The 19,561-nt window shown below is 41.6% G+C and overlaps 1 protein-coding gene across 8 annotated transcripts in view; it reads left to right on the top strand.

The window, feature by feature from the left end:
* The window catches only part of Mmp2 (Matrix metalloproteinase 2), a 108,205-nt gene that overhangs the window by 1,570 nt on the left and 87,074 nt on the right, over window positions 1-19,561 (top strand). For 5 of the 8 annotated variants that reach the window (XM_076621786.1, XM_076621784.1, XM_076621783.1 and 2 more), the window contains exons 2-4: window positions 621-737; window positions 1,394-1,783; window positions 3,255-3,993. In XM_076621786.1, the coding sequence (XP_076477901.1) occupies window positions 3,901-3,993 (93 nt within the window). In that variant the 5' untranslated portion in view covers window positions 621-737; window positions 1,394-1,783; window positions 3,255-3,900. Of the gene's footprint in view, window positions 1-75; window positions 94-620; window positions 738-1,096; window positions 1,224-1,393; window positions 1,784-3,254; window positions 3,994-19,561 lie in introns of those variants that run through there. The other 3 variants (XM_076621789.1, XM_076621787.1, XM_033338075.2) reach the window with 3 other exon arrangements.

The following is a 19,561-nucleotide window of genomic DNA, read 5'->3' as shown; positions in this document are numbered from 1 at the left end:
TAATACTATTTTCTATTATACGTGTAAATATTTCTTCGCTTCTCAATGTATACTACGGTATCAGAAGGAAGCGAAGTCGATGACAAATTGCAGGTAAACTGAAAATTGGCGCGGACGAATGGCACGAGACCTTTTGTTATCGAGTTCTTACATTCCGAACACTTAGTTACTAAAAAAATAGTTAATCACGTGTTCTACCTTTGTGTACTAGAAACCCGTAAACGCGAAATAACATTTAACTCTGTAATTATACAGAGAACGCGAAGCAGAGACGAAATAAGGAATATCAAATTGAATTGTACGATAAACGATAAATTAGGAAATTGTCGGTGGTTCGATTAAATGAAAATAAATCGATTTACGTATCACTTGGTACAATGTCCCGGGAGAAATTGAGAGCATGCCCGATCCATTCATCATAGCAGTTACGCTATGACGTTTTATCATAATTTTCTCCGGTTGTATCGTTACCTCTTATCGGCTTTTCAAGCAACATTGCTGAAACAAAGAATCTCTTCATACGAAAAGATAATTCCTCGCGCGATCCATTCGAGTAGCGTAACCTTTGAATATTTTGGTCATCGTCGCAAATATTTAACTTCTTTATTCGTTTCGTTTAGATTTTCCACGAAACTGCAACGTTGCGGTGAACTAAGGAATCTTTCTCTGATAGAATGCAAATAACAGGCACTGATTTAATATTTGCAAAACGAAAAAAGGGAACAGAAAAGAGTAACGTAAGTACAAAGTACTCGAAAGGGTCGATAGAAAAATAGTACGAGTGCAGTATTTCCAAAAACTAAAAACATACGGTATTTATCCAGAGAAAAATACAGCGAAACTTTTTTTTCGTTGTAGCAGCGAAATCTAACGTTTTAACGTTTCGAATCGTGCAAATATTTTATTAACGTCTAACCGCATACCGCCTAACTAACAATCTCTCGTTTCATTATTTTCACTGCTTTTCAATACGACCTTTTTTGTACATTTTTCCACGTTTCTTTTTCTTCCATCGATATTAAGAATCAGAAATACATACATATATAACAATTCGACTATTTTCTAACTAACATAAATATAAGTGGAAATTTTGAAGATCGTAACGCGAGCCATGTTTGTTCGAGCCATCGAGTCTAGGCGGTCATAGATACACTCCGAGGATCAATCGATCATTTTGATCGACTTCCTTCTCCTATCATTAATGTCATTAACGAATAAACTTTGTAAGTGTCTAGTCTCTAACCGTGTCTCCTATATTCTTATCTCTTTGTATGTTTTGCCGCGACGATGGAAACGCGTGAATGGCCTCGTACGTTCGATGACACGATGCGATGCGACGCGTTTCCAAAACGTCGAGCGAAGTCGTTTGTGCAACGTGCTTTCTCTTTTCTAGGGACGTTGCCAAAAGCATCGAACGCTGAACCATTGCAGATCGCGGAAGAAATTCGAATAGACCGGTGGAAGGAAACAGCCGAAAGACAGATAACCGAGGATCAGCTAGGATAACATTCCGACGAATCACGTTGCAATAAGGAGACGAGAAGTTTGTACGGAACAAAGAGGAAGGATAAAGGGAGGAAAAGGAAAGAAGGTACACCGCGAATATACCGGAAATTTGAACGTGCGAGGAATTCTTTGATCGACCTTGAACCATCTTGGCATTACACAAACCACAATCATGATACATCGTGGAAACGCACAAACTATACGTTGCATCGAACCAGAAATGTTCTACGCTTCTTTTATGATATTTCAACTGTCTTACCGATCGCCGATTTGAAAAGTGAGTATCGATACTTGTTACGCTCGCGCATCTTTCGCGCGTTATCTATGGTCCCGTGTCTTTTTCCGTTACTCTCCGTAATATCGAGTTTCCGATCTATGTACCATCTGGTCGACGTAGAGATCGAAACTAGAAACACCTCTCTATCGATAACTTTTCGCTTTGACACCGACACGATGTACGATACTTCAAAAATTAGCTTAATTATCGATATACCGATATGAAAAACGAGGTCAGCCTGCGTTAACGCGTTAACACATTCCCGTACGATAACGATTCGTATTCCTTTGGCTCAACTTATCTTCCATTCATTTCCGTTGTTTCTCCACGACTCGCGCCGATTTTTTTTTTTTTTTATCATATTTATGGCAATTCACCCTCGCGCGTTTTCAGAGCTCATCGATCGCGTGCTACGCCATGTTTCTCGATCGACTAATTAGAACTTGTGTTTTGATTTCACGCTTCGCGTTCGTCGTATTATCGTTCGAATAAGGGGTTCGTGTATTTTCACTACGACCATGAAAATACCGCGAGATCGACTGTAATACACGGACGTTGGATCGAATGGTTTGCCTATTACGTCGTAATACCGAGAAACACAGACGTTTTATTTTCTGGAATGGATCCGACTACGAATAAGACAGAGAGCAGCTAATATTTCTTGGTATTCTTAATTAGAAATTTTGTATCTTCGAAAGAAGAAGCTCGAGATCCGAATCTTTGTTTCCGTAGCGTGTGAAGAGCAACGTAAAGGCGTCTGCCCAAGTAGCAGGCCCTTGCATAGATATCAAGATAGCGGAAGCCAGGTCGTAGAAGGAAAGGATTCGTAGAAAGGGGATGGTTAGCGAGGACTTTTGAGAATTACATTTTCGATGTATATCTACGTCCTCTTGATGGCGAGCTTGATGGTACATGGACTGCTAGAGTCTGATCTTTGCAACGATAACATCGCAGCAATAAAATTTGTCCACGAACGAATTTAAACGTAAGCGCGGATCGTCTTTGACGGAATTTTTAGCGAAATAAATCGGTCTCTCGAGTATTTTCTCTTTGGCGAGATAGAAGGCAAGCGTGACTTGTACGTATAGTTCGAAGACGACGAACACTTGACTCTTAAACCTTAAGTTAACGAACCTTATTATCTAGGAAGGAAATTATTTAACCGGTGGCGATCGGAACAACGAAAACGGTTATGAGTATGTAGGCAGTGATACGAAATTTCCTTCCGTGTTTCTCTCGAAACGCGACGAATCATCTGCAAACCACAAAAACGTAAATCCTCGACCAATGGCTCTGACTTTCCTCGTTACGTGGAACAAGCATCCGGAATGAAATATCGTTCGATGCTTTAAAACGCGTAAGAAATATCGAACGTTGCGAGCTAGAAAGTTGCCAGTTATACGTATTTCGATAGGGTCGATCGGATATTCGTCGAAGTAACAAGTATTACAGGATGTGTAAAATGTCGTAGGTCGGCGGATGGACGTGGTAGTAGTTGGAAAGTCCGAACACGGAGGAAAGAACGAACTGGAAATCCGTCGTCATCGGCGTCGGCGTCGGCGAAGAAACGCCAAGTTGACGAAAGTAGGCAGATTTGCGCGAAGGAAGCGAGAACGGAAGAAGAGTGTGACACGTTACGAACCAACTGGGAGTGGGAAATCGTGCAAGCGAGAGGAGAAAAAAAGTGTACATACGTATATCTATCGAGTGGCATCGAGCAAATCGTTGTTCTCCTAGGAAGGTCGCTTCGAACATGTCCATCGGTGCTCTCTCGTCAACTTCTTGAGGCGTTACCTTTCCTCCCTCGTCTGCAAACTGATTTTCTGATACCTCGCGTAGCGAAAACCTCGTGCCACGTACACGAACACGAATGCCACCTGCGATATTCTTACATCGATTTATATTTATTCGTTTCGATAATTTTCTAGAATCGTAACGCGTGTGCGGGTTTAACTCGGTGGTGAAGTTCCGTTATTTGAAAGTTGCTGTATATCGTCAAATCGCGTTTCTTTTTGCCCGGAGGGAATGTACTTCTTGTTGTTGGTTGATTGGTGCAAGTGAGAATAAAAGTTGGTGTTGGTTGGTCCTGTTGCGACGAAAAGATTCGCGGTTACAAGATGATACTGCTTCGAACGACTTTGATGGTGCTGTTCACTGTGATGGCTACTGGGGCACCGCGATCTTCCGTCATTTACGCGGACGACAAAGTGGTGAGTTGACTGAACACAATTTTCCATTACTTGTACGATTAACTCGTAAGTGGTTCGTGGATGGTCATTTTCTCGCGTAAATGGCATGGTACGCCACGAGACGGAGTCGTCGTCGCACCCCGTCGAGTATTTTCCCAATTAAACGAAACGAGAATTACACGAAAGAAAATATCGCTGTCTTTTCATAGATACCATCGCCTTGTCTTAATAGTTACGGGTTAATCGTACCCGTTTTCATCGCTGCGTCTTCTCTACGGGGTAAAGTCGTAGCTCGTTATTTTACGCGTGGGACGTATCTTTTATCTAGAAAGTTGCAAATTTCATTTGCTTATATTCACTTTCGTATTAACGTTCTATTCGTCGTTTATTACCGTGATTAATCATTTTTCGTATAATCGAAATACTTGGGAAAAGTTGAGCGAATTAAGATCGATAACGGTTGCTTTGCTTCACGGTCTTACGACAGGACTTTATTCCGACACGATCTTCGAACGAAATGGATGTCTAGATCGTCGTACGGTAACGCATACTTTGCGTCGCTATTGACGATCCATCGACTATTTTGGATCAAATCGAATAACAAAGATCTCGTGCAAAGATAAAGACAATAGCGTGGGTGCTGACGTATAGCTCAAGAGGGGACATGGAATATAGGGATTAATTATTCGTCGCATCGTCCGATGAATTTTTAACAAGTTTGGCGATACACCTCGAAAGCCCAGCTTCTGTTACCTGTTCCTTTGTTAATTCGACGAACGATTATTTCGTCGAACAGCAACTTTTACTTTACAACGACTAAATAGAAAAGCTTAAAAAATTAATCGAATCCGACACCGTTCGTTTTACAAAGTACATATATTTTTATGATTCACTATACGTGACTGTAGCCTTTGTATTAGAATAAGATAAATCTTCGCGTCGTACGTAATACGATGTTTCGAACGTGATGTTTGAAAAATTTTGCTAGTAGTTTAATTTTATTCGGGTTCTTGGAAGTACGCGCGTGTTAATTCGAATAGTCGGGAAATTAGAACTTGAAACGAGTGCGTTGTTTGTTGGTTGTATTAATTCGCAATTAGAAGCTTTGATCCGTGTTTACCGTACCTCGTAATCGATACCACTACCTTAGCGTAGTACGTGGTACTTGTTCGCCTCGCGTACGCCTTTTCTAATAAATTCCTTAGGTAGCGCGCGTTTAAAGGGAACTGCACACTTTTGGTTACAACGTAAATTAATATTATCGACACGTTAAGTAGTAAGTATCTCGATAAAAAGTTACGTCGATCAGACTACACCCAAAAAGTATAGGATTCCGTTTACGAAAAAAAGAGGAGAACGTCGTTATGCGAAACGTTGGATGAGATCGTAAAAATGCATACGCGAAGAATTAATTATGCGATGCATGTACACGCACATTGTGACACTTTCTTCCATTTCTAACTGCTTTAAAAATACAGAACGGCGCTGTCCCACTTGCGTGCGATTGTGGCTGACGCTTTGCATTTTCTTTCTCCTTTTTCACACGAGATCTGTTAATGCTAAAAGCGAGGGTTGAAGTTTCGGGGGGAAACGTAGGAAGTCGAACACACGGAATACTAAATTAAGGGCCACGAATGTTGCCCGTTCAAGGACACCCGATCTGCAGTTTGAGCCATACTTCTCTCACGCTTCCATCTTGTTCGTGTCTCAGTGAAACGACTCGCACGAATATTTAAACACCGATTAGTGCGCGTATAGCGGTATCAAGGAATCGATGGTATTTTAACGCATCGAAGCGTCGATCGTAGGTAGTAGAGGCTTATTTAACGCGTATAGCATTTTACACGACGAACGACAAAGCGAATAACGCTTGAAGGCGAGTTTGATGGTGCACGCTGTATAAGAAAGTTTGAACGCGATTACGGAAAATATATTTAACCCTGGTAGCGTGTCTAAGCTCACGCTTAACTCTTTTCTTTGCACGGTCTCGAACGCGTGTACGTGGCATTACTTCGTGCGTGTGTCACGAACAGAGCCAGTTTGCGAATGTGTGCCGAGATGACTAAGAGCCAGTCAGTCCAAAAGTCGCGTATATCGACTGCGAGCTTTCAGACGTAGCGCCTGCGTCGTCACAACCCTCCTTCCTGCGTAACTATTTCTTTCCTTCGTTTCCTACTATCTTCCAACCAATTGTATTTATCGAGTATTTTACAACCGACTAATCTCCGACTGTCGGATTTCATAGCAACCTCGTATTAATAACTCGTCGACACCGTGTACCGATGTGAACAAGACACGATTACGAAGATCGTCGACGAAAGTCATAGACGGGAACGTAAAGATTACGGATCGATGCAATTCAACCGCTGCTTTTCTCCACGATTGACCAATGTAGCGATATACAGCGACAAGTTAGTTATTTTGGATGCGATCGTTACGATAATATAATATAACGCGATAAATGCATGACCACGCGAACCATAGACATCGTCCGATAGATATTCGTGTGAAAGAGGCTTAATGGGCGTCGTGAATCCCGCTAGGAGAGAGTGGATTTTATCAGTGGAGGCCTTCGGCCTTACTTCGAAACCATTAAGCCAGGCATTTATATGCAATCGAGGTCGTTAACTGCAGGAAGCGCCGGCGCGTATACAGAATGCTTCGGCTGTGTGTCAAGATGTGACACACGCACTTGTGCCCTCTGTATAAGCATGTGCGTACGCGTTTGGTCAACGAGTAACTCGCGTTCGAAACATATCCTCGGTTAGTATCATCTTCAAATACGTTAACCTGTCGCGCTCGAAAAATCACCATGTCGAATAAAATCGTCATTACAGACGACCGATTTGTCGTTAATTTTTGCGTTCGAACCCGGTGTTTGCGTCCTATTACGTACTAAAAATCGAGCAAAGTGTCCGGATACTAAACTGACGGGTGACAGTGTATGTAGGTTACGTTGGTCTGTACGCAAGCAACGCGTCTAGACGCTAATCAAGAGAGGGCACGTGTGTGTCGTCGCGTCATTTCGTTTTGTTCCGTCCACTTTGAGCCTGACGAGCGAGCGTGGCGTTGGGGAAAGTCTCCAGGGGAAAAACGGCAAAGAAAACGACTTTAGGTCGCTGCTCTTTCGTTCGAACGTGCCTATTTTCTTGTAAATCGATATCTCGCGTCAAATACGCTTGATCGTAATTGAACATCCAGCTGAACGGGTAAACAGCTGTAAAGTTTGTTCCGTTCTATCGTTTCTAACGTCACTGATAACTAGCATTTTATTAAGAAACTTGCTCGATCGAACTTGTTTAAATACGTTGTCGTCGAGTTCGTGTGCATTCGCACGTGACCAAGATACATAGAAGAACCGTATTATTTATCGATATTAGATTTTGCTTTTCCGTTCCTATTACACATTCCTATTTGTTCGTTTTCTCGTGAGCGGTATACAAAATATTCGTCGTTGAAATTAAAAACGAAAATGGTTCAGGCGACGTACAATTACGGTGAATGTGGGATCGAGCCGCTTCTAATGAAACAAAGTTCCCTCGTAATTACGGTCGACCCTGAAAGCTTGATACAATTTCCTTCAGCGAGTGTAATTCGTATAGTTTGCGCGACACTTTCACGCTCGTACTACCGCCACTGGCGGTAATTTACGCGCTTAAAAATTTGCCCTCGAATAAACGATAATAGATACGCCGATGAAAAATATTGCCCGTTATTCGTTTACTTCGAATAGTGGATTACGCTCGATTCGTAGGTATTGCTTTCACATAGGAAACGATAAGAGGCAAAATCCTGCGTAAACATCGTTTTAGCGCGTTATATAACCGGTGAAAGATTTCTGTCGCGTTGCAATGCAACGTTGACTTCGTGATCGGTTTCCAAGATTCCAGAAGCGTGTCGTCTCGCCGTTTGACGATCGATAAATCGTGCGCAAGATCGAGATACAGCGATGCGTGACTCGGTGGCGAACGGAGAATCGAAGAATAGCTCTGGATCTCTATATCGGATCCGTGCGAAACGGCCAGTCTGGCGTAATTAGTAACACATGTGGCGAGCCAACTCCACCCATCGATAGACTCTGCCAGCTACAAAAACTCGAGAAAAATCGATCACCTTGCCTCTATACGATAAGAAAAAATGCCTTGTTGATTCTCGAATACGCGAGTGTCTCTAGTTATTTCTCTAACGAACTGTCCACGTGTATCGAGTGATTTTGCGACAGATATTTTTTTGCAGTCGCGCGCGTTCGACGCTTCGTTAGAAAAACGAAATCTGCGTTTAGGTAGATCGGGCAATTTCGACGAACCTTGCAGCCCTGTTGCGATTCGTTTGCCCGGAAACACAAGGTTTATGCTAATTACCGGTGGTAATTATTCTTAGGGTTTATTTTATCCAAAGAAGAAAGACGATTCGTTTGGCGCAGCTGTGCGTCTCAATTAACGATGAAACTTCTTATTAGTCATTCTGAGATAAAGTACCAAGGATTAGTCAGACAGGAAAACGTCGCGATGACAAAAGCGTTTTTGGTTGGACGTACCGACTCGTATATGTGTATTTTTAATTTTCGTGGTTTTAACGTTTGTACATACGCGCGTTTCGTTTGTTCTCGCGAAAAAAAGCAGATTTTCAGTTGCGAATTTAAAGTTTGCAGATAGCGCGTGCCATTGCCTATGGTGAAATCGAATTTCTATGGAAATCAGTTTGCAAGCTTCCAATGCGAAACTTGGTCGCTACTCGTTCGTCACTGCTAAAACCGAACAAGCCGAATCCCGACTTTTTCCGCCACTAGAAATTTTCATTCACTTTGAAAAATTGTTCTGCCGTTTTATGGAAATTCCGAGGAACTCTCTTCTTTACTATCGCTTCCTCTACATTTCTCTACCGCCTGTTAGATTTTAACCTTTTCTTTTTTCTTTTGGCAAATTTCTACTTGGCCGCGTTACTACTCGATATTCGTTCGTACGTAGATTAATATGCCACTGACGATTCGTGTATCGAGTATCTTATCGGAGTACTCTAGTACTCGTTTCCATTTTCGAATATATCGTATTATGTACGTACATACGTACCTACGTAGAGTATCGTCCGAATAGTTGACAGAGTTTTCCTTTGTTCGACGGTTTGATCGTTAGTTTGTATTTTATTACGAAATTACAGTCTACTGGAATTCAATTTCTTCTATTATTGATCTACGTGGCAAACAGATGTCGGTTCTTTTTCAAAACTCGAACTATGCGATAAAATATTTCCCAATTGGAGGATAAAAACTGTTACATTTTCTAGCTTCCGAATGTGTGTATAAGTTTTTAAACGTTTCGAAATCTTTTTCCTTTTCTTTTTTGTCTTACGGTCGGGTTTCCTCGGTAGGTTCGCCGCGGCTGTGTCCGAAGCAGCCTTAAACCCGAATCACACGGGCAACATCCATCGTCTGCGCCAATCGCGTAACGGCGCCGCTGCGATATACGCGCTCGACGCTTGCGTTGATAATACACATATGCCACATGCCATAGATCGTCGCGGAGTATCGCGCGCAGATGTTCCAGCAATAATTACATACATCGTTTCTCGTAGGATAAAATGAACAAATTAATTCGTTGCTATTGGTAACGTAGAAAGTCGAGCGTTGTTCGAATACATTTTTCATTGGCGTCGTTCGAGTAGTTTTATCCGCGAATCTCGCTATTATTCGTTATTTAAAACTTGCCATCTGTTGTTAATTATTCGCATATTTGTTCCTGAGTCCTCGTTGTATCGGTATTCCTAAAGCGACAAAGACGAATTAATTTTGCGAATGAATAACGTTATTCGTCATTCACGAATAACAATTACTTTGTCTATCTTCGCTTGTTACTCGTCGTACGAATAAAACGTTCGCTTTCGTAAATTAGGATATTTGGTGAGATTAATATTTACAAATTAGCTTTCAAACAATTCTTGAAATCAACAAAGAGCAACAAGATGTTTGGGAGGTATCGAAGGACATAAGTAAAATTATTAAATGTTGGTTTCGCGTCAAGTATTGACAATCCTATATTTCTTCGTCGTTGTAATGTCCAGCGTTTAATATTAATCTTGTATCTATTGTTTATTCTTTTTTCGAACGGACGCCCGTGGATGAACCGACTGTCGTGAATGGAGGGTGCGACTACGCCCTTTGTTCTATCTCGCTCTCGATGTCGTCTCCCTTTCTTTCCTCTTTCTCTTTCTCTTTTTTATCACAAACTTCTTTCGCTCTTTGCATTTTAGCCGTTTCTCTTTCCGTTGCTATACCGCACGCGCTCTTTTCGTTCGTTTCTTCTAACGTTCGCTCTCCTTCGCTCCTATTCCTCTTTTCTAGCCTATACATGTAGCGACGTATTCAATGGCTATACGTTATTTCGTTGACCCATTCTTTCCTCGTGGTTCGCATCGCGTTCAGCGTAACAAATATTTACACGGCGCAGCGGATGAAAACGGGCCGTGAAGTTGTCACAGCGTGGGAGCGGTCTTTTCAGGCTCGAGCATAAATTCGTTTAAGTCACCCTTCGCAGGAATACCTTACGGGGCCGGAGAATAGCAAAACAATGAATAGCAGCTGTAATCTTTCGCTACAACTCTCTTTTCCTGCTCGACGGTTAAATACTCTCGTGGTGAAATAACGTTGCTACGTGGAAAATAAACCTTCTAGGAATATGGGCTGCCACGATTTCATTTTCAGCCATCATACGTTAACGATATTTGCAAAAACTTTTACAGTCGACACGTCGCTCGTCTACATCGCACGATTAGGAATACGTTTGGGCTACACGAAATTAACGTTTGCGGGAAGTTTGCGTATGCTCGCTGAATACGATAAAACGTGGAGATGCGGCGATTGTAATCCGCAGCGGCTACTTCCTTATTGCATTTGTCGTTTGTAGAAGAGAACGGAATATAAGGTTGAAGCGATTCGAGTATACACGAAGGAAACCGGATGTTTTCTGATTCATCGTTGACCAGCCCATGCTCGCAATTATTTGCGGATGCGTGTACTTACGGCGGTTTCGTTTCTTTCTTCTTGTAGAATTTCATCGTATCTTGCACGTAGCGCAGCCACGATGAGTAAGGAATTTATTAGTCACGAAACAACAGTATCCTTAACGAATGCTCGAGAAAACGATGCCTTCCCTGCTGCGAGGATCGATAACTGTGTATGCATATATATCGGTACACGCTGGTAGCACGAACGAGGGAAAAGAAGTCGAAAATTCGAGAATTTTATTTTTTACACCGAAAGCTGCACAGGCAGTTAGCGAAATAAATTACGCAACGTACACTTAGCGCCGATACATTTAACGCTGCCGTTCTTCTAACGCCGTTCGAGGCTTCCGGGAAAGAATTCCTTTCCTTCCTTCGTTTTCCTTCTGAACTCGGCTCTTTCCTGGAAGTCTGGAATAGCGTTAGAAGAAGCAATGTCAAGCGAATCGGTGCTACGTGTAACGGTGTTGCGAATAGCGACGATCCAAACCGTAAAAGCTTCGAGAGATTCTGACTCGGAGCAAATCTCGTTTTCGCAATTCTGAAAAACACGCATCTGTCCTTTTGACAGAATTAGCGTTGGTTTCTATCGAAGTGGTGTTTAAGATAATTGCACGTGTCTATTTATTTTCGACGTACCAGCGTATCGTAGGCAGCTGTAACGTTGAACAACTTTCCGCTAATACGTAGAGGGCTAGCCGATCCATCGTCGATGGCTGTTTGCACGTTCCGAAAAAACGGTATGAAAAAGCTCGAAATGATTCTCAAGTGGCAGAAAAGTCCATGTTCGTGAAAAGAGATTGCTCCGGGAACAAGGCATTGCATTGTGCGAGTCCACGAGACTTTACGTTTTTAGGTAACGCTCGTAAAAGTTGTATCGCGCGGCTAATAAACGCACTTGACGTTCGCGCGACCTCTTAGATGCGTCGAAAAGAACGGTCGCTCGAAAAACAATCGAGGCCTTTGTACTTCGTTATAACTTGTATCTAGGGGAAAAAGCCGAATAGCGTAACCGTAACGCAAGAAACGGATTAACGGGAAGAAAACTCGCAAAGTTTTACACGACAGACAGATTATTTCGATCGACGATTCGGATCTTAACCGAAATCATCAAATTCCATGGCGATTGGTCATTGCCGAAAATGTGCGATAACTAATTTGCGTGATTAATTGACACCGGGAAATTTGTTCTTAGTGCAAGCTGCATAGAAGCGAATTTTCTCTCCTCTTCGGTCTCTAGATCGTTAGCAGTGATTTTCGTTATATCAATTTCAAATCGAATCGATCTCGAAGCGTTGAATCTATCGCGATATCTTTCTCGAATATTCTTTAACGAGCGAAACAGTTTTAGAACGATTCGAGTTTGACTCGAAGGAATCACTTGCGAGCTACGTTAATTAAATAGAATTTGATCGTAGAAACCGTGACGCGTCGTCCAGTTCTTTCCTCTAAAGATTCTTTTTAACGAGGACGCATTTCCTAAAGAGGAAATACACCTTTCTCTTCGAATAAATCCGATTAAAGATGACTCATTCGTTTACTCGTTTGACGAAATTTTCGTACGAGGAAAACAATCTTTTATTCGCTCGAAGTTGTTCGTGGAATGTATTTGTTCATTCGTTTCGCATCAACGAGTTCGCAGAGTTTAATTGTTCGGTACCGAGAAATTCGGTAAGTTGTCGAGATTTATCAAAGCACCAGCCAGTAGATCGATATTACGTCGAAAATTGTGTTATTCTTGCCTAACTGTCTGTATTGCCTACGGTACTTCCCACGAATAACTTGACGAACAACTTATGCAAATTACGTAATATTTTCGTCTGTTCGAAGGAGTAGCTCGCTTCTAAAGATTTTCTTTGAAAAGACGAAGACAAGTACTGTAATTTATATGCCAGCAGGTATAGCACGTATCCGGTATTTTTCATTCGATCGAGCGAATTAACATTAATCGAAAATTGATCGGAGCAGCGACGAAGCGAACGAATTCATACGTGAATTTCATCGCGAGAACGATGACAAGACACTTGACTTTCAGAGGCCGGTGACTCGATATACTCTAACGATTAGTCACCCAGTTCGACTTAACGGTAAATTAAAAGGTCCAGGTCTTATTGACAACGGTAATCGTCTCTGCAAGAATGCATTTAACCCAGGAAGTCGCGACGCTTGATTCTATTGTCCGACGACTGGCAACAACGAGCCTACGATTACGTGTTATAGGCGCCTACGTTGTTACATATTGGGATCCTTCAGTTTCCTGGGTACGTTACAATGTCCGAAAGGCGATTTCTAACTTGTCGTTGATAAACGATTCGACAAATTGTCAGATTTACGAAAATCACGATTCCAAGTTTTCCATGCGTTCTTTTATTTCAAGTAAAATTGCTAGAGACTCTACCTTTATGGTGTACGTAACGACTACCCGCATCGAAGTGTATAGCAAAAATAAAAGTAGTATGTACATAGTCGACAAAAGTAACGGTAAGAAAAGCGTGCTCGCCCTCGAGTTAGGCCGACGGTGGAGATATCGCATTGGTAAAATAGAAGTCCGGTGACCCGGTGCACGCCGTTGCTGGAATAAATTTCAGCTAAATATAGGTCGTTGTAAAATTAGATTCCTCCGTCGGAGTTGACGACTAGCGGCGGTCTACACAACTCCTGGACGTATCGGGACGAACAACTCGCTCAATCGGCTTTCTGCTGAAGCTTCCATGAGTCACGCGTGGCTCGTTTAACCCTTGTCGTTCTTCCAACTTTTTATACGCTTTATCATTCACCATTATTTTCCCCGTTACTTCTGCGATTTTACAAGTTTTCGATACGCTCTGCGATCGTTTTAACCAAGAGGAATAAAAAGTACACGAAGATACGCATCGTCGCGTCGCGTCGGCTCCCTAGAAGAGCGACACGTCATCCGCAAAAATCAACGCTAACGATGCTTTCCAAATGATAAAATGAAAACGCCCATGGGAACGATAGCGATAATTCTTTTGCATTTCATAGACGCACCAACGTAGAATGTACATGTGTGTGCACATTGTTAATTTGTTTCGTCGACGGTATAAATATTGTACACTGCGTATAATTGAAAAGAGTACGGAGAAATAACGAAATTACGTACGGTAGCTATAGCAGAGAATCTCTGTTAAATGTTAATTTTCTTCTTGTTCGAAGGCGATCCTTTCCTTCGACGACCTATCAGACCATTGGAGTACTAGATGTTACAGCGATATGATACAGATCTTGGAAAGCTGTATACGTTGGAAATCGCGGGGTTTACCTTAAGCCGTAAATGTCGCGTTGCCTGGATACGTGGCTGGTGATTATGTTCTCGAAACGACGAGGAGAGCTAGCTACCTTGTCGCGAACGATTAATCTGTTCGCGGTGGCTACTTCCAGAGAAAAGTTTACATCGATTCCACTAGTCCGTTGAGATACGACGCGCGTCCCAGGATAGTAAGTAGGTACCCGAACATGCTGGTCGCGTAAACAGTAAACGCGCACCACCTCGTACGAGTTATCCCTCGAATAGATCTGTCGCTCGCGATTGTTTGCAGTTTGCAGAATCGCAGCTCGCCAACTGCGGTCGCCACCATTAGAGATGTGCGCTGTTTGCATAAAGTTGGCTGAAACCGAATTTAGGCCAAGTCTGTCTCAGCGATAGAACTATCGAGAGATTCTAGAATCTTTTTTATGGACTTTCGTCAAATATCGCAAACCGAAGAAGAGTACGTCGCATCCAGGTCCTACGCGTTGTCACGATTTTCTACGAAATTGCGCGTTTGAATTAGAAGTCACCGATACTTATCCCCACCCATCGAGAAACAAATAGCCGACATTGAAGTTGATATGAAAAGTTCGAGTTCGCTGGAATAGAATGTCGACGCGTTTGTACTCGATAGGTTGTGTGTACAGTGACACCCAAAAATATTCAGACACTACAGTATGACTTTATGGCTCGATATATCGGTTGTTTATAAAGCAGTCGTCCCAATTATTTTGTTAATAATAAGTCGTATTAACATTAATAACAATTATCAAAAGAAATAACGTATTCTTGGCTCACAAAGATATTCGGATACCGTTTATTTTTATTATTTATTAACATAATTTAGTATTATAAAATGACTACGCGAGGAAATTTGTACAGTTTGTTTTAGAACACGTTTTAATCTGTTTGACGTATTGTTTAAAATTTTTTAAAGATATTCTACGGATATACACGCCCATTCGATTTGGAGTTTCCTGAATTTTCCTGTGTAATTCGTCTCGTGAATTCTCGATTCCGGATCAAAGTCCGACGATTGTCACGGAGATGAAGAATTTTGGAGCATTTATACAGGATGGTTGGTAACTGGTGATACAAGCGGAAAGGGGGTGATTCTACGCGAAAAAAGAAGTCGAAAATATAGAATAACAATTTTTCGTTCGAGGCTTTGTTTTCGAGAAAATCGACTTTGAATTTTCGCTCGGTACGCGTCCACTTTATCGCGTCTCGTTATAACGGATCTCACTGTAGATCGTTGTCTCGATTGACGTTATTTTTTTAATTTTTTAAATCTTTAAGTTTTTAAATTTTTATTCTATATCTTCGACTTCTTTTTTCGCGTAGAATCACCCCCTTTCCGCTTGTACCGCCAGTTACCAACCACCCTGTATAATAAACACTGTAGCATAATGCGTGCCTTATGCTCGGGGTCGTCGCCCTGACGAAACTTACGACTATTATTAATCCCCATTTCCTAAATAAATTTTTAACTAAATTGCTTTTAAATACGTTTAAGTAAAGATTTTTATCCGTAATGTTGTCAACGAGCACCAAATTTCCAACTTCATACGAGGAAATTCAGCCTCGGACCATCACGTTCACTCCCCCTTGTTTCATCGTACATCTTGTATTCTTGAAATGGATTCTTTATTCCGTTTTCGCTACACCAGAGTCCTTTCGTCGAAATTGTACAGAGATTAAATTTGAAAATATTACGCCTTTCCATCGTGACTCATCCTTAGAAATGAGCTTCTTTGCAAATTCGTTTCTTCCTGTTCGTCTTATCGATGAACGATCGTTCTCTAGCTACTCTTCCGTTGTAACCAGTTTTTCCTGATCGTTTCCCGAATTGTTTCGGCCGAAACGTTTTTCCAGCTTTTTTTCTAATAACTAACTATTTTTAAAACACTTATTTGCGGATTTTCTTTCACTTTTCGGATAATTCTGTTTTTCTCTCTCGTACTTGAAAGACTTGGCGCGCCAGTTTGCGCGATAGATCCAACGCAATTTTCGGAATGAAATCGTCGAATGATATCCGCAACAGTACTTGGGATTACACGAAGCGCAGCACCAATTTCACGATAGGTTTCTCCCTTTCCCCGCTGGAAAATTACAAGTTGCCGCATATCGACCGTCGTATTTTTCCTTTGCGACAGATTTTGGACAAAGTCACATTTGCTACTGAGGAGTAGCAAGAAGTCATGGACGTCTAATGCATCTCTAAATGCTATTCATAAACAGCGCGTCTTCTCTGCCTTCTTGGAACATAGGATTACGAGAAAGAGATAGAGAACAGAAAAATGTAAGACGTGTTTGAACGTTTTTATGAGCTGGATATACGACACCATTTTCTTCGGCAATTTTTCAATTCAGATTATACGATGCATGTGAATTTTTAATAATTAAGTTACACGCTTTTACTAATACTAACGAATGACGCGTTATTAAAAAAAAAAATAACCTGGACGATTGCTTTATAAAGAAGCGAAATATCGAACCATAATGTTAGTCATAGCGTAGTGTACGAATATTTTTAGGGGTCGCTGTATGTAGTCTACGTGCGTGACTCATTCGAGGAATTACTTTTCGTGGCAGACAGATTGATTTTCGACCGTCTGAACGCAACGTCTGATTCTATACACGCAACTTTGCATGTCGTTCTTCGATTGCTTTTCATTTCCGTTTCGTTTTTACAGAAACATTCTTTTATCGGATTATCGAAAATCTGAAAAATAGTGGCGACATTCACAGCATACACCCTGTAAACCATAAACTCCGACTAATGCGAGGTATCGTCGAAACAGTCGCTTTACAAATTGCTTTATTTAAAATAATGACGAGGCCCGCTGATTCCGTTCTACTCGCCACCTTATACGTATCGCGTGCTGTTTCAGCGCGAGAACATGGTCGTCGAATATTTCTTGCGTTATTGGAATAAACGAAAAACAGGGAAACGGAAAGAGGAAAAGGGGAGAAAATAAACGCGCGTGGCGAGCGAACTAGGAAAATTAGACTGGTTTACGAGTGGAGCGCGTGTACGCGTATCGAATGGCAGGGTGTGGTCGTGGTCGTGGCCGTAGTCGGCGCATCCTCGCCGTTTCTAAGGATTTACTCCCGGAACAAGTTTCGTCCTTTCAGTTCCCCGAGTTTCCTTATCTTTTCTCCAATCTCTCGCGTTTCGCTTACTCTCTTTCCCCTCGGACTTCACCATACAACCATCGAATTCTTATAGACCTTGCTGAAATTTTGGCGCTCGGTCGTTCACCGATTAATTTATTTCGCGTAATATCTTGCAAACGCAAGTAAGCAAACTGAAAGAAACAGAGAGTTAACTCGATAGATGCGATTTCGTGCCCGAAGGTTCGCCGCTTCGAATTCCGATCGATTTTCGGTCGACGCCTCTGCAACTCGATTTATTTGTAGCGTATCTGGTGCTTCGGAATACACCTAAAACTATAGAGGTCCGTCATCATCCCTCGCGCTCGGTCAGAAAAGCTCGTTCTACCAAATCCAGTCGCTAATAAGCCCGGAAATTGATGGGACTCGAAATAATTAATGTCGAAGTAATTACTTCAAGAAAAACTCTACATCTTTTCCTTTGTATACCCGGGATCTGGAGACCGCTGTTACGAAGAGAACAGAATTTAATGCAACGAAAGATTCTAAATAAGGAGAGGTGCATATTATTGTGTTCTTGAATATAAATTTTGTTTTGGATTACAACGTCTAGAAAGAAGAGAACTATAAGCAGATTTCTATTGCTGTTTCTTGTTGCCTTCAGCTAGAGTTACAAGATTAACTTTTTGGTAATGTTCTTTCCTGTCGCATCTTCTGTCGTATTGTAACACTATAAGAGCGAGGATCTGGGGATCAGCATACATTATATACTTATACCTATACGTTTATTTCACTATATTTTTCTATTACAAATTCATCCACTCGTTCTTCTATCAGTCAACCTCGACAGTTAAAAACGAACGAACGAAAATACAATCGACGTGGTCTAATGGGCTACCACGATTCGTATTTTTAAGCATCTCGTGTACCACTGCGTCGAATGTAAAATTTAAACAAATAAACGATCGTGTCCGGAAATAAACGCTGGGAAATGGTACATTGTCGCGACCGTATGCCACAAAGTTTTCATCGCTATGTAAAATCACAAATTCTTTCGAATAAATGTGAAAACCGATCGTCCTTCCTTCCTTTTTCGGTTTGTCCCGATTAAAAAGCCCGTCGTATCTTTCTTTTTTCTTCTCTTCGTTATTATTTATCGTTTCTCCCTGCAAAGTTGCACGAACGAACAAACAAAACGGACGGATGGATAAACGAACGAATAGTCAGTATTTTAACCAGTGGATACTAATCGATAATCATTTTCCGTCGAGCCGAGGCGGAAATTTCTCATTTCATTCCGGAAACGTTCCAGCCGGATATTACCGAACGCGGTACAAGTGGCCGAAATGAATGTTCGACGATAAATCCTGCATCGTGGTTTCGTTACGATGCAACTGTACAACTAGACTGCACGAGAATTCGGTTTGCGATACGGTCGTTCGTCCACGATCGGTTTCCAACTTTCGAAAATATCGACGTGACCTTTGTTTCGAACGAATTTATTTATTCGTGTTCGCGTTTCATTAGGTCCCATTTGATTTCGGCTATTGCCTTCCATCGTTTCTAACAATCTTTCCAACCATCGTACAGGCCTGTGTACTTTAGTCGCGCGCAGTTTCTTTCTACGTACTTTGTTCGATTCCCATTCACAGATCTTTCTATTGTTACCTTCGTATGGATATACGGATACTTTGTTCTCGTCATAATCGCGGAAGAACAAAGAGATCGCTGAGAAACCATCCGCGCAGCGATGAATCAAACAATGACTAGATTATTTTTTGGTAGCCTTGAACGACTACGATTGATAATTCTTGCTCTGATAGTCAAAGTGATTTACACAGTACGCACAAGGTCGCTTATGCGTAAAACTGACCGGTGAAACAGAAGAAACGTAGAGTATCGCGGTATAGCAAATATGCCAATGTCGAAACGAGGATGCAAATTTTTCTTCCCCTTTTTCTTTTTAAAAATAACGCGATACTTTGATAGCTATCTTTAGCGAAATATGGACGTATGGCGAATAATGTCAATGTAAGAGCCAATGCAACGTTAAGATCATTTACCGAGAGAACGGTTCGTTTGCGACCCATGATACTTTTGACTTTTTCGTTCCTCGTAACGAGTATCGCGCGATTCGATGAGAAGAAGTTTTGACTTTGATATTCAAGATCGGTGTCATTTTTGCGATATCTCTTTTTAATGGAAAAC

This window comes from Bombus vancouverensis, chromosome 9, assembly GCF_051014615.1.
Source record: "Bombus vancouverensis nearcticus chromosome 9, iyBomVanc1_principal, whole genome shotgun sequence".
NCBI lineage: Eukaryota > Metazoa > Arthropoda > Insecta > Hymenoptera > Apidae > Bombus > Bombus vancouverensis.
The sequence above is the reverse complement of the archived record's forward strand: the minus strand, read 5'-3'. Positions and strand labels throughout refer to the sequence as shown.